The sequence below is a fragment of the Lithobates pipiens genome, unplaced genomic scaffold (assembly GCF_037356315.1).
Source record: "Lithobates pipiens isolate NorthernLeopardFrog02 unplaced genomic scaffold, aLitPip1_a1.2 Scaffold_16, whole genome shotgun sequence".
NCBI classification, from domain to species: domain Eukaryota; kingdom Metazoa; phylum Chordata; class Amphibia; order Anura; family Ranidae; genus Lithobates; species Lithobates pipiens.
The window spans coordinates 213,050,573-213,065,653 of NW_027507748.1; the positions used below are offsets into that span (position 1 = coordinate 213,050,573).

Below are 15,081 nucleotides of genomic sequence, written 5' to 3' on the forward strand. Positions count from 1 at the left end.
GGGACAAGGTGCTTTGTGGTGGGGGGGCTGCGCGGCCCCCCCTTCCCCAAGGCACCCCCCCATGTTGAGGGCACGCGGCCTGGTACGGCTCAGGAGGGGGGGCGCTCGCTTGTCCCCACCCCCTTTCCTGACCGGCCGGGCTGCGTGCTCGGATAGGGGTCTGGTATGGATTTTGGGGGGGACCCCACGCCGTTTTTTTCGGCGAAGGGTATTCCCCTTAAAATCCCTGCCGGACCTAAGGGCCTGGTATGCCTCCCAAGGGGGAACCCATGCCGTTCTTTTTTTTTACATTTGGCGTGGAGTTCTCCCTTAGGATTCATGCCACACAGTGCCTGGTATTGGCGGGAATCCAATTCGGATCCCCGCGCCAGTGTTAACCCGGCCAGCGATGCTTGTCGCTTATCGGGAAAGGAAAATAAACATTTTTCCTTTCCTGCTGCGAGCCAGCTCGGTGCTGGCTCCCGCGACGGAACTCGAGAACTAGAAGCAGCGAGATTGACACAATATCAGCGACACCTACTGTATCTTTGTGCACAGTTTAGAAGAGCGGCATGTTTGTTGTCGTTACCCCCTCCCTGTCATTTTTTTTTTTAAACAAAATTTTTTTTATTGAAAAGATTTTTGATTACAAATTCTTACACACCGAAATACAAAAAAGAGCACATCCTACACACTGCTTCATATCTCATTCGCTCTGTCCCCCCCCCCCACCTCTCATTCACTCCCATCTCTCTGTAACCAGGGTTTCTTAACCTTCAACCAGGGTTTCCATATTCTTTCATATCTCCCTAGGCATCCCCTTATGCTATTGCTTGCCACTTCTGTGCAATCAACTTTCTTGCCTGTCATTAGTTGTTAAAACTGAACAATACTCACCTCAAACCCAGCGATGCCCCCAAGCTCCCCGCATGGCCACTGACATCTTTGGGTGGCTAACTTCTGGGTCTCGATTGCTGGCCGCTGTCATTGGCTGGTGGAGGAACGTCAGAATTGTAAAGAGTGTCTTAGACACTCTTTATGAATTCCCCTCAATAAATTTTACTACAGTACAGGTGTTAAGAAACCCAGGCTAGTCGTTAGTTCAAGCCCACATTTCTGCACAATACTGCCTGACAAATAACTAGAAGATGATAAAAAGAAAATTCATGTAAAGATCTTAACTGGACTACTAACCTTCCAGCGGTGGCCACACTCATTGCAAAGTACAAAAGTTGTCATGGGCTCATCTGCACTGCGTGTCTGCACCTAAAGAAGACAAGGTATTGACAAGTTATTGACAAGTTATTGTGAATGACACTGACCTGTCCCACCACATATTATTCAACTTTACTGTGCTGAAAGATTGTTATTATCAAAATGGACTCCATCAAATCTTATTATATCTGGGCCATACTTTCAAGCACTATATGGCAGCAATTACTGTTAGTGCTCATGTGCCTTGCATCTCCTACAGGGTGCTCTTGGTCCACAAGTGCCCACACACTGACTGTAATCGCATGCTGTTATTAGCACAAGATCACAGGCAAAAAACACAGTCATTCTGTATAGACATATTGTTTTATTTTTTGTAGACAATCCTTTAAGATTTTGCAGTGTACAGTTGATTTATTATAGTCAAAAAGACTGTGCACTTTGCAAGTGCAGTTGCTCCAGAGCTTAGTACATGATAGGAAGCTCGGCTGACTACCATCCTCCAATCATAGGCAAGCAAAAATTCTGTTGTTTTTTTAAATTGTCCCTGCAAGTGATAAGGTATTCTTCAAGTGAGCTTTCCCCTCATTTGCTAAGCTCTGCAGCAACTGTGCACAGTCTATTTGCTTTCAGTAAATTAACCTCAGCCTGCCTGATAAGGGGCTCTAGTTTCCATCTTAGCAACACTATTTATTGTCCACTCACTGAACCTCTATAGCAGGGGTGGCCAACCAGACGAAGACCAAGAGCCACATTTTTTACCAAGTTACCGCAAAGAGCCACATCATACGCATGGGCACACATGAACATCACCCCATCCCTTCCTCATACACACATACTTTTGCTCAGCTGGATTTATTGTAAATGTCACACACTGTTTTAACACTACAAAGACCACAGGCCAGTAATTTTCATCAAGTCAGTAATCTTCCTTTGAAAGTACATCCATGTGACAGAAGACAGCAGCTCATCTAATTTCCAAAATACAAATTGTCTTACAAACAGTGAACTGGTCAGGATAACAATAAACAGTTAATGGGTCTTCTAGCCTGAACTAGCAGTAAATTCTTCCAAAAAACATCACAGAAAGCATGCAGAACACACAGAGCTCTGGATAAATAAGTGAAAAGAAGCTGAAATGGTAAACAGCCAGCCGTGTGTCACACTATCAACAGACAGAGAATGTGCCCAGCAGATCTTATCAGTGTGCAGGTAAAACAATAAAAAAAAAAAAAAGTACAGAGCAAGACAGAGGGAGAAGGGAGGACAGATCAGTAACCTGCATACTTGTGGTCATACCTTCTTGTATCTCATCGGCTTCAGATACAGTGTGTTTCTCCTTCCTCTGCCCCCCTTCAGCCTCACTCCAGCGCCTATGTATTCAAATGTGGCGGGCTGGGGACACTACCTGCTGATTGGCTGTTGATGTGTGGGAGGAGCGGAGCAGGTCCTCGCTTATACTCTCATAAGCAGAGGAGTGCAGAGACTCGGGCTGCCTGTAAACCAGCCCACTGAACCATCGGCCCAGTCCGAACGCAAGAGCCGCAATGAAACAGTCCGACCGCAAGAGCCGAATGAAACAGTCCGAACGAAGAGCCGCATGAAACCGGGCAAAGATTGGCCGCGGATTGGCCACCCCTGCTCTATAGCTTTCCTGAATGGCCTTAAAGTAGATCTAAAGAAAAAACTTTTTTTTTTTCTTTTTTCGTTTTGGATAGAGTAAGGAAAGAGCATAACCCTTGTGAGTTTTTGCCATCTCCCATTGGGGAGATTTCCTTTCACTTCCTATCCCATAGTCAAAACAGGACATAAGAAGAAACCCCATCCAAAGTGAGAGATTCTAGGTTGCGTCAGGGTATTTCTGATATAAAATTATCAATGATATAAATATCAATGAGATATGCAGTATAACTTCGTGCCTACTCAGCAGCATTTCAAGTGTTTAGCAGTCTCAGAACTGAAAGAACCAGAAGGATTCATTTTCAAGACACTTAAGCCTGCCATATATACAGTAGATCAAAATGTGATCTATAAATTAGGGATCCCTTAAATGGATGTTCTTATGATGTTAAATCAATGCTATCTGTCACTATAAAAAATTATCCAGCAAAGAATGAGTACATACCTTTCCACCTATCCCACAGCTCTTACTGGTTTCTACTGCTGACCTCCACTGAAAAGTGCAAGTAGCAAGGGGCCCATGAGATCGACATTCCTGGATGGGTTAGTTTCCCAGCAGACTTCAGAGATTTCTCAGAATCAGAGTGGTGTTAGATAGCAGGAAAGGTGAGCATTTACCTTCCACTTTTACAGGTAGGCTTTGCTCGTAATTTTTTTTATATAGCAACAGGGTCGCTTTGATACCAAAGCAGTTGAGCATCAATCATTTTACTCATTACCTACAGTTGCTCTTTAAGACTTTTCCATTTTAATTATCAGCGGTATTTGTGCAACGTGGAGTTAAACCATAATGACAACAACAATCATTTCAAATTATATGAATCTAGTGTGACATGCCTGGTTGTAGGTGCAGTTCTTCTTCCTACACTTATCACATTGAAGCAAGTCTGTCTGAGTTCCTCCAGTCTTTGCCATCTGATGTTCTCGAATGGCTTCTTGTGTCAGCGTATTCCTGAGCTCCTTCAGTTCATCGCTTGCCATATCCTGTCATTCAAGAGTGGTCCAAGTCACTTACTAGAGTATGCTTTCTTGGGAGAAGTATAACAGGAGAGAACAAAAATTCACAATTCCTCAAGAAAAACACAAGTCTATGATGTGAAAATAATGTACTCCAGCAAAGTAAAAATAGTCAAAGCTATAATCTGGGCAAATTTAAATTACGCAAATTATCTCTGTATTCCATAATACATTGTTAAATATCTTTTAAAATACAAACAGTATAAGTACCCTAATTTGACTTGGTATCCCCACCTACTTCATCTCATCGTAATCAACCGATGAAGAAACAGCAAGTAGATGGGGACTACCACTTCACGTTCATATCAATTTCTTTATGTAATGTGATATCATTATTTGTTGTGATGTTTTGTATTTCCAATCTGGAATTTTATCCAAATCTATTTGTAATAAATATATATGTTTAATAAATACATTATCTTCTTTCAATTGCCTACAAAATCACAATCTTTGAGGTTTTACTCTTAAGTCACGTACACACGGTCGGATTTTCCAACGGGAAATGTTCGATGGAGCATACACACAGTCGGACTTTCCAACAACAAGCTCTCATCGAACATTTCCCGTCAGAAAATCCTACGCGGCGTAAGAATAGACCTCAAAGATTGGGATTTTTTAGGCAATTGAAAGAAGATAATGTATTTATTAAACATATATATTTATTACAAATAGATTTGGCTAATATTCCAGATTAGAAATACAAAACATCACAACAAATAATTATATTTGCTGTCGGAATTTCCGCACACAAATGTTTGAGAGCAGGTTCTCAAATTTTCCAACAACAAATTTTGTCCGATCGTGTGTACACAAGTCCGTCGCACAAAAGTTTACGCATGGTCTGAATCAAGCAGAAGGAGCTGCACTGGCTATTGAACTTCCTTTTTCTCGGCTCATTGTATGTGTTGTATGTCACCGCGTTCTCACGTTCTGAATTTTTGGACAACAATTGTGTGACCGTGTGTATGCAAGACAAGTGTGAGCCAACATCCTTCGGGAAAAAAATCCACAGTTTTGTTGTCGGAAAATCCAACTGTGTGTACGGGGCATAAGATTCACATGTCATGACCTGAAAATGGCAGCACTTGCAAAAAGGGGGCATGGCCTTCTAGGTATAATAAAAAAATTCAGCAGGTCTTCAAATGAGATCAAAATATTGGACATCCTATGCTGGACAAACTGATAGTTATTGTGAGATGTCTGTCTCTGTTTTTTCTTTAGATCTCCACTTTCACACTCCACAGACCATGACATGCACATCTTAAATTGTTATTGTATACTGTATATTTTACTATATTTGCTTTGCTTTATGAAATATTGTAACGTGCTATGGCAGTGACCTTTTGTTTGTTTTTTTAGTAGCATATGACATTTTTTTCCCTGAGTGTTTTGCCAGACGGCCAGGTGGAGAATGATTAATGAGTTCTCCCACGGCTAAAAATGCTAATTCGATTTTTTATTGTGGATATGGCTGTTGCAGTTTATATTATTATGATTATATTATTATTTAATTATATATTTATCATCATTATATTTATATATTATTATATTATTATGTCATTTATAGTATGTCTCAGTATTAACACACTGATAGCGTAAAGGGAACCTGGGATTTGATTCGCTTAAATTCATTTTTATGTTTAGAATTTTAGAAAATTATATATTGTGCGTAGTGCATATAGGGTTTTTTTTGGGGGGGGGGGGGGGGGTCAAAGGTTTGTTTTGGAGTTATTTTATTTTCTATTTATTTTAAAGCTGTCCAGTTTTACTTTACATAGAAATCACAAATTATTATTATTATTATTATTATCCTGCTTTACTGTTAAAATTAAACCTGAAAAGTAAAAAGTAGCTAGCATATAGATGTACTGTATATATGGTAGAAGAGACGCTGTATGTCTTTTCTGACATATAACATTTTTCCCTGCCTGCTAATAGTTTTTTTATGTGCAGATATTTTTCTGTTCATTCATTCTGTGCAGCTGAGAGATGAAGATTGAGGACTGTGTCTTCAATCTCCTTTCTCTGGCTCAAAAATTAGACATCAGAGGTCTGTTTAGACCCCTGATATTTCACCAAAGCCCCCCAACAGAGCTGTTAAAAAAATGTAAAATAAAAAATAAAATTATTAAAAGTAATAAAAAAATACAATTGTAAAAATGATAAAAACAAAAAACTACTGACTCCATCCAATGCCCTACTGATGCCAACCTCTACCCTACTGACACCATCTACTGCCCTACTGACACTGTCTATGACTTTACTGACTGACACTGTCCAATTTTAAGGTAGGCTAAGTTTACGTTTTTTCAGTGACATTTGTTTTATTAAATGTTTCTAAGTTTTCCTTACTATTTGGTTGGAACTTGCTAGTTAATTTCTTCTTCTTCAAAAAAGATCTTTCATGTTGTTCATTTAGATCTCCGCCTCTCAAAGGTTGCCACCCCCATTCTAGGGTGTACTATAAAAGGCCTGTAGGTTTATCTGAAGACATCAGTCCTTTCATGGCATGTAGCATCCATGTTGGTAGCACTCTTGCTTAACTGCTTGCTAACCAGCCGCCATCATTATACTGTGGCAGGTAGGCACGACTGCACAAATCGGCGTAGGGGTACATTAGCCGCTTTAAATGCGATAGGGGGCGTGCTCCCGCGGTGCAACGTTGAACCTGATGTGCGTGGCCGGTGGCAGTGATGTCCGCCGGCCGCCCGCTCCCCAGAGAGCCAGAACGGTGATCCGTCAACGTAAAAAGACAGATCCCCGTTCTGACCGGGGAGTAGAGAGAGATCTGCTGTTCCTAGTGATCAGGAACAGCAATCTCTCTCCTTCTCTAGTCTGTACACTGCCCCCATAGTTAGAAACACCTCTCTAGGGAACACTTAACTCCTTGTTCACCCCCTAGTGTTAACCCCTTCCCTGCCAGTAACATTTATACACCAATCAGTGCCTATGTTTTAGCTCTGATCGCTGTATAAATGTCACCGGTCCAAAAAAGTGTCAAAAGTGTCCGATCTGTCTGCCGCAGATGATATGTCGCTTCCCACTAAAAATTGTAGATCAACGCCATTACTATTAAATAAATAATAAAAATGTCATAAATCTATCCGCTATTTTGTAGACGATATAACTTTTGCGCAAACCAATCACTATACGCTTATTTTTTTTACCAAAAATATATAGAAGAATACATATTGGTCTAAGAAGAAATATTGTTTTTTTCTTAATATTTATTATAGCAAAAAGTTAAAAATATTGTTTTGTTTTTTTTCAAAAATTGTGGCTCTTTTTTGTTTATAGCACAAAAAATAAAAACCGCAGAGGTGATCAAATACCATGAAAATAAAGCTCTATTTGTGGGAAAAAAATTACATAAATTTTGTTTGAGGACAGCATCGTACGCTTGGGCAATTGTCAGTTAAAGCGAGGCAGTGCCGTATCGAAAAAAATGGCCTGGTCATTAGGGGGACAAATCCTTTCTGGTCCCTAAGTGGTTAAAGTGTGTGGGTCCTAGGTTTGAATCCCAGCAGGTACTCTATTTGCATGGCGTTTGTATGTTCTGCCATTCTCTTGGTGGTGTCCTCCAAAATGACCATGAATTTTGTAGAATTATTTAGTACCAGTTCTTTGTACCCTGTAAACCAATGTCTGTCCAATACACTGCTGTTATATGTAGAAAATAAATAATGTGGAAACTGACAGGTTATAATACTAACAGTAAATGTTCAATACTTAAATATAGTTGTAACTATTTTTGGTACAAACACCCAAATTTTATCATACTAACAATGCGTTTTCATCTTGAATAAAAATCTTGTTTATGTACCATATTTGTACACTCTGGCCACTATTCTTTGGACATCTTAAAAATATCCATTTGATAAGAATACTATATGGTCCACAAAAAATGTACTTGGTCCTGTAAGATCTGGTTACCTCAGCTGTCATTGTTGCAATATTCTGTGTCGATACAATGCCACACAGGACATTTCGTCTCAGCGATGGATTCTTTGGATCCTTTAAATTACTAATCCGACTCCGAATTCTGTTTCTGTATTTCATATCTGTAGCCTTCATTTCTCTATATACAAGTGAGAATGTCATGGAAAGCGACAATAGAATGTATAATCAAGCCTTTCCAAACAAAACAACAACAAGACAGTATGAGAAGCACGAAATCCACAGTGTAAGATAACCTTGATGATTGCTCACTAGCCCTACTAATGTCACTACAAACATGCCATGGTCATGACAAATGTGCCTATAGTAAATCCTAAGTCATCTTGTAAGATTTTGTTTTGAACAATTCTGCTTGCACATGTAGTATGTTGCTAATGCTGGGAAGAGTTTCCTGTTCATTATGGCTATAGCAGAATCTCCTATGTAACTTGGTTGTGACTTGGCTTTGATGAAGTCAGTGAGACGAAACGCATCAGTGCGGAGCCTTGTCATGCAGTCTATCCTAAGGAGTGCAGGCACTGCAAGAGAGGGTGGAGCAGTTCAAGGTACTCAGATTTCATTGCTCATGCTTGTTGATATAGTGCTGTTATGCATTTATTCATGTGAATGGCAACTTGTTATGCTTTTACCTTTATAAGGCTAGGTTCACACTTGCACTTGGTATGGGAAACCTGTATTCCGTGTGTGTTTCCCGTACCACATCCTGAGTCGGTTTTCAATGTTACGTTAACGACATCCCAAACACAGGTCACAAACACAGTGCCTTTGCCTGCACCATGGTAAAAAAGCTGCAGTGAGTTCCCAAGAGTAGTGCACAACTTTTGGTGCGATGCAGTGTGATTTCAGCCCATTCAAAATGAATGGGTTGAAATCGCACCACACTGAATTGCATGTAAATTGCACAGGAATGCACAGCATGTTCCTTTGCAATTCATAGTGTGAACTGGGGCTTATAGTATAAAGGTTTTATAATATATGCAGTTTATTTTTCAGTTTATGATATGGAGACAACATCCTATTAAAGGGGAGCACACCTTACGGAGAGGTTAAACTTAAGAGATATATGTCACTATAGGAAGAGACAAGGACACTGCATTTCTTGCAAAATAAATTTTCTGTAAAAAAATATTTTAGCTTGGAAAAAAAAAAAAAGAAAACAAATGCAGCCAGCACCTCTAAGGACTGTATGCTGCAATATATTAAAAAAATGTGTTATTTGATTTTGTTATCTTTTAAATGAGAAGCACATGGATTCATTTTGGAAGAAGATAATTTATTGTAGTTTTCTTAATAGTCTTTTATTCTTTAGTTATATAGGATTATGTTTAAGTTATACGTTTATTAAGTTAAAAAGGATTAAGAATACGTTTATACGAATTATAGTTTGTCACTATTGGGAAATTCCACTGTAGGTTATGTTTGTTACATAAGCACAGTTGACTGTTTTTCTCTGCACATTTATTTACTATTTATTTATCATCAGGAAGAAATGAAGGACATATATTAAAGCTATGCCAGTCATAAATACAGTGCCTTGCAAAAGTATTCACCCCCCTTGGCATTTTTCGTGATTTGTTGCCTCACAACCTAAAATTAACAGAGATTGTTTGAGGATTTGCATCATTTAGAGAACATGCCCACAACTTTGAAGATTTTTTTCTATATTGTGAAGCATACAACAATTAGAAAAAAATAACAGAAAAAGTCAATGTGCGTAACTATTCACCCCCTAAAGTCAATACTTTGTATAGCCACCTTTTGTGGCTATCGCAGCTCCAAGTCGCTTTGGATTAGTTTCTATGAGCTTGCCACATCTTAGCACTGGGATTTTTGCCCATTCCACCTTACAAAACTGCTCCAGCTCCTTCAAGTTGGATGGATTCCCTTTGTGAACAGCAATCTTTAAGTCTGACCATAGATTTTCTATTGGATTTAGGTCTGGGCTTTGACAAGCCTTTCCAACACATTTACATATTTCCCCTTAAACCACTCAAGTGTTGCTTTAGCAGGGTGTTTGGGGTCATTGTCCTGCTGGAAGGTGAACCTCCTTCCTAGCCTCAAATCCCACACATAGTGGTTTAGGTTTTGCTCAAGAATATCGCTGTATTTAGCACCATCTTCCCCTTAACTTTGACCAGTTTCCCAGTCCCAACTGCTGAAAAAACATCCCCACAGCATGGTGCTGCCACCACCATGTTTCACTGTGGGGATCGTGTTCTTTGGGTGATGTGATGTGTTGGGTTTGCGCCAAACATAGCGTTTTCTTTGATGGCCAAAAAGTTAAATTTTAGTCTCATCAGACCAGAGCACCTTCCTCCATACATTTTGGGAGTCTCCCACATGCCTTTTCGCACTCAAAATGTGCCATTTTGTTTTCTGCTGAAAGTAATGGTTTTCTTCTGAACTCTGCAGCTCCTCCAGGGTTACCTTAGGCCTCTGTGCTGCCTTTCTGATTAATGTCCTCCTTGCCCTGTCCGTGAGGTTTGGTGTGCGCCCATCTCTTGGTAGGTTTGTTGTTGTACCATGTTCTTTCCATTTCGTTATGATAGATTTGATGGTGCTCCTAGGGATCATCAAATATTTGGATATTTTTTTATAACCTAACCGTGACTTGTACTTCTCAACAACATTGTCCCTTACTTATTTGGAGAATTCCTTGGTCTTCATGGCAGTGTTTGGTTAGCGGTGCCTCTTGCTTAGGTGTTGCAGCCTCTGGAGCCTTTCAAAAAAGTGTGTATATGTAACAGATGTGACAGATCATGTGACACTTGACACTTAGATTGCATATAAGTGGACATCATTTCTCTAATTATGTGACTTCTGTAGGTAATTGGTTGCACCAGAGCTTTTTATGGGCTTCATAACAAAGGGGGTGAATACATACGCACATGCTAATTATCAGTTTTTTATTTCTGAAAAATAGTTTTATGTATATATTTTTCTAATTTTACTTCATCAACTTAGACTATTGTGCTCTGATTCATTACATATAATTCACTTTATAAAAAAACATTGAACTAAAGGCTGTAATGTAACAAAATAGGTAAAAAGCCAAGGTGGGTGAATACTTTTGCAAGGCAGTGTATGTCATTGACCAGTGTCTGCTATTGTCAAAAGAATAAACTTTTGGACGTATAGAAGGCACCATGATTCTGTGGCTTCTAGACCACAATGTATTTACTTTCCCAAATGTAATTCCATCCAGCAATAAACGACCCCCCCCCCCCCCCCCCATTAAGAGTTGGAGACCTTCCTTCTTTGGCTGTTAGGAGCTGATATCAAATTTTATCCTTCAGTAACAGGTGCAACTGCAATAAAATGCAAGTGCAAAAAAATATGATAATATTACATTTTTATCGTAATCAGAGCACTTCTTGAACAGAAATAAAAATCATATTCACATTTAAAAAGGATATATTCTTCTATCTCCCATGCAAGCCTGTCACAGTTTGCTTCATACTCTATATAGTCACCTAGAAGGAAAGATTGGAAATAAATATTTAGGATACCCCATTTTGTTATTGTGAAGCTTTCCTCAACCTCGGGGGGTGATTTGCCAAGGAGTTTACATTTCATGGCACTCCTTTACTAGCTAAGCTTTATTTACTTAAAGTACACCTGAAACATTTTTTATTATTTTGGATAGCATAGAGAAGGGTTCGATTCTTTGTTAGCGATTTGTCTGGCTAGCTCCTTCTCTGTCCACTTATAGGCGATCTCTAAAAATGAATCTCTTCAGGGAAGCCTATCCTGCCTTCAGCTAATAACTGAGACTTTTATTTCTCCCATCAGTCCATCCCTCAGTTATTAACTTTTGTTCCACCAGCTTATTAGATTGTAAGCTCCCAGGAGCAGGGCCCTCTTGTATTGAACTGTATTGTTGCTGTACTGTCTTCCTTTATATTGTGAAATGCTACGCAAATTGCTGGCACTATATAAATCCTGTATATTACTAATAATATGAAGAAGAAGGTGGAAAATACTAGCACATATTCTGCAAATGCATCTTCTATAAACCGATTTAAAAAAAGTAATAATGTCAACTGACCTGGCCTAAGGCCCCATTCTCTCCTAATCTGTCTGTGACCTAACATCTGTATTCTTACCATCAGTCCTCAGAGCAGCTGCCACCATCTCCACACACTTGTCCCTAACAGAGTTCCCTGTCACATAAGAGGGATGTAGCAGTGCAGACGGAGGACTGCTACAGGTAGGGGAGCTTCCCAATGCATCACTTGACCTACAGGATAAAAAGTATTTATCAGTAACAGAGGGATAAATAACTTTGTGTTTGCTTTAAAGCTTTAGTCACCTTTCTTCTTTGGTATTTGTGGAGGGTTTGCTGGATCCATTCCGAATATTGGTTGTTGGACTACTAATAGAGGTTCTTCTGAATGGAACAAAATGAACGTAATCAATATTTGTCTTTTTCTTCTTTAAACGCTAAAGCTACTCAGTTGACTTTACCTTTCTTCTTTGTGGGTGGTAAAACTTTTACTGGAGGCAGATGATGGTGAGGCATTCAGAGACAACCTCCTAATGAACATACATAAATAGGATGATCAAGGAGGCAAAGCTTGCATTATACAACCACATCAAATACTAAATTACCTTTCTGGCTTCTTGGACGTATGAGATGAAGACTGAACATCAGTAGAATGACTCCTGCAAAGAGTACAACATTAGTATATACTGCTATATTAATAAATATAGTGATGGCTGCATATAGAGCATACCAGGAAGAAGTGATCGAAATATATTTATCTGTGCTTCTAGACATATACTACCAAACTTCTGTCACCCTAGCAGCTTAGAAGGCAAGCATTGGTACTAAGCATGCCCTAGAATGCCAAGGGAGTATTGGGAACCTTTGGCTTCTTATGGACAGATTTCTGTGTACTATATAAAAAAAATATGCCGCGGTGCCTCACTGATTGGTGGGCATGGTAAAAGGTTGTTTTTGATAAAGGACATGATTTATCATGACACATTTTTTCCCATCTTGAAGCACCAGCTTTCTACGGGGCTCACATAGTTATTGGATGTCTCAAAGGAAGTTGGTGCTGGAAGACCTCCCTCTGCTACACACTGATATTACAGGTATGAATCAGGTAGCTATAAAATGCTAGCCATGTGTCATTGACTGCACCTCATGTACTACTCTTATTGATGTCCAAATTAAGATGTATCTCCATTCAGGGCCACCAGCCCAACATAACTTCTTATAACTTGTCCAGAGGGAAAAAGGCCCTCTGCCTCTCAGAGATCCCAGTGTGAGACTGTGTATAAGCCACAAACCATAGTATAAAATACTCTCAAAGGTCTATTGCTAGTGAAAAAAAGCCACATTTTATGTATTAGGGTAAAAAAAACCTTGAGCTTGCAGCTCCCCCCAGGCCTCCCTTATATTTACCTGAGCCTTGATCCAGCGATCTGCACAAGAACAGCAGCTCTCTCTGCTCTTCTCCCCTTTTTGGCTGTCTCTCTCTCTCCTCATTGGACAGAGAGGCAGCAGTGGAAACTATTGGCTCCTGTGGCTGTCAATCACTGCCAGTGAGGAGAGAGCGGGGGGGGGCCACACCCTGTGTCAATGAGTACACAGAGCTGGTTCGCTCGCAAGCACACGAGTGCCCCCATAGCAAGTGACGCTCAGCAGGGGGGAGGAGCCAGAAGCACTGGTGGGGGACCCCGGGGGGGGGATTGGGGCTGCTTTGTGCAAAATCATTGCACAGCGAAAGGTAAGTATGTCATGTTTGTTTTTTCAATTTCAATTTAGAATCCCTTTAACTATATCAATTTCCAGTTCTTCTACTACTGTCCCAGATATAATTGCACATCAACACTCACAGTCTTCCAGGTGCTCAAATTATTTGCATTGTGGCCAGAAAAAAAAATATCTGTGGTTGATATTACAATAAGCTTTTTGAAATTTCTTCTTTTCACTAGCGGATTCCAAGATCGCAAACAGTGGCCTGTGCATGGACTAAATTTAATGGTAAAATAGCATGTTTTACGCTTATGTACTACTGATGTGATATGTCCTGACACACACACTTTACCTTTTAAGCTTTGTTTCCTTAGCGGTTGCATGCTGTGTCACGGATGGAGAATTCAATTCAGGGCATTCCCTGCATGAGAAAATTGTAATGTGAACAACAGATTCTTGCTGTAAACCTATTACTGCATGATTATCATGATAATACGTTAAACTAAAACCTGCATTGCTACAAACACACTGGCTGGCACCCACTACAATCAAACACCCACAGAAGTTAACTATGAGTGCTCCAATTCAGTAGAAGCAAGATATCGCCATGTGTAACCGTTAATCAGTTATTTGCATTACTAGTTCTCCAAAGCATTGGTATATCTGAACTTATTTTTTATATTTTTTTGCTCCCCTTGGTCTGTAAATTATACAATGAAAAGCATTTTGTTAAAGCTGTTTGATGAGTACAAAAAAATCCCTGTTTATTCTGACAAAAAAATCTAATGTTGTCCTATGTCTTGTGCATTCTAAAGTGTTATTTCAAGCAATGTTATCAGCTCTGCTCAGTTCACAAATGTGAACTACAGAACACCCCACGTTATATAGATGAACAGAGAGGGAATTTTTGTTGTAGCCCTCACACGTCCTGTCCTAGAATGACATCATTGCTCCTCTAAACAGTACAGAGAGTGAGCATTGTCACCCTAAGGCCCAGGAAGTGTGTTACTGACAAATTCACCAGGTGAAAATAAAGAAAAAAAGCCTAATTCAGTAACAGGTCAGTGGTATTTTTAATTTATAATGTGATTCTATTTCATTTTTAGCTCACTATAGAACCACATATACACATAGATTCGTAGTTAATTTTATGCTTGACATTTGCCACGCCTCCAAAATCTTATTAATGTTGTTTGTTTCTTGCTTCCATTTCATATAATTATACAGTACTGTCATTTTAGATTCGATTGTGGCCCACAGTGCTTCCCCAACCTTTCACGGCTCCTACAGGGCCACCAAGTCTACTGCACGGTCCTCTATCCCACTCCACAACCTCCATCTTCCCCCCATAGAGACATTAAGTTCCATCCAGAGCCTTCCAACATTTCAATACACATTTTACACTTTTATTGTTTGAGTATAATCTTTATTTTTTACTGTTGGGGCATGGAAGGTTTTGGAAGAATTTTCTGGGGCCTAGTCTCAAAGAGATTGAAAACCACTGGCCTAGATAATAATGTCTTTCATTG

The 15,081-nt window shown here is 39.6% G+C and overlaps 1 protein-coding gene across 3 annotated transcripts in view; it reads right to left on the reverse strand.

The window, feature by feature from the left end:
* The window catches only part of LOC143982349 (transcription elongation factor A protein 2-like), an 82,812-nt gene that overhangs the window by 11,676 nt on the left and 56,055 nt on the right, over positions 1-15,081 (reverse strand). Inside the window, exons 8-16 of one of the 3 annotated variants that reach the window (XM_077480985.1) lie at positions 13,905-13,973; positions 12,457-12,510; positions 12,313-12,381; positions 12,158-12,232; positions 11,952-12,085; positions 11,262-11,318; positions 7,822-7,976; positions 3,709-3,855; positions 1,174-1,245 (exon numbers count right to left, since the gene is read on the reverse strand). In XM_077480985.1, coding sequence (XP_077337111.1) covers positions 1,174-1,245; positions 3,709-3,855; positions 7,822-7,976; positions 11,262-11,318; positions 11,952-12,085; positions 12,158-12,232; positions 12,313-12,381; positions 12,457-12,510; positions 13,905-13,973 — 832 coding nt within the window. Of the gene's footprint in view, positions 1-1,173; positions 1,246-3,708; positions 3,900-7,821; positions 7,977-11,261; positions 11,319-11,951; positions 12,086-12,157; positions 12,236-12,312; positions 12,382-12,456; positions 12,511-13,904; positions 13,974-15,081 lie in introns of those variants that run through there. The other 2 variants (XM_077480984.1, XM_077480987.1) reach the window with 2 other exon arrangements.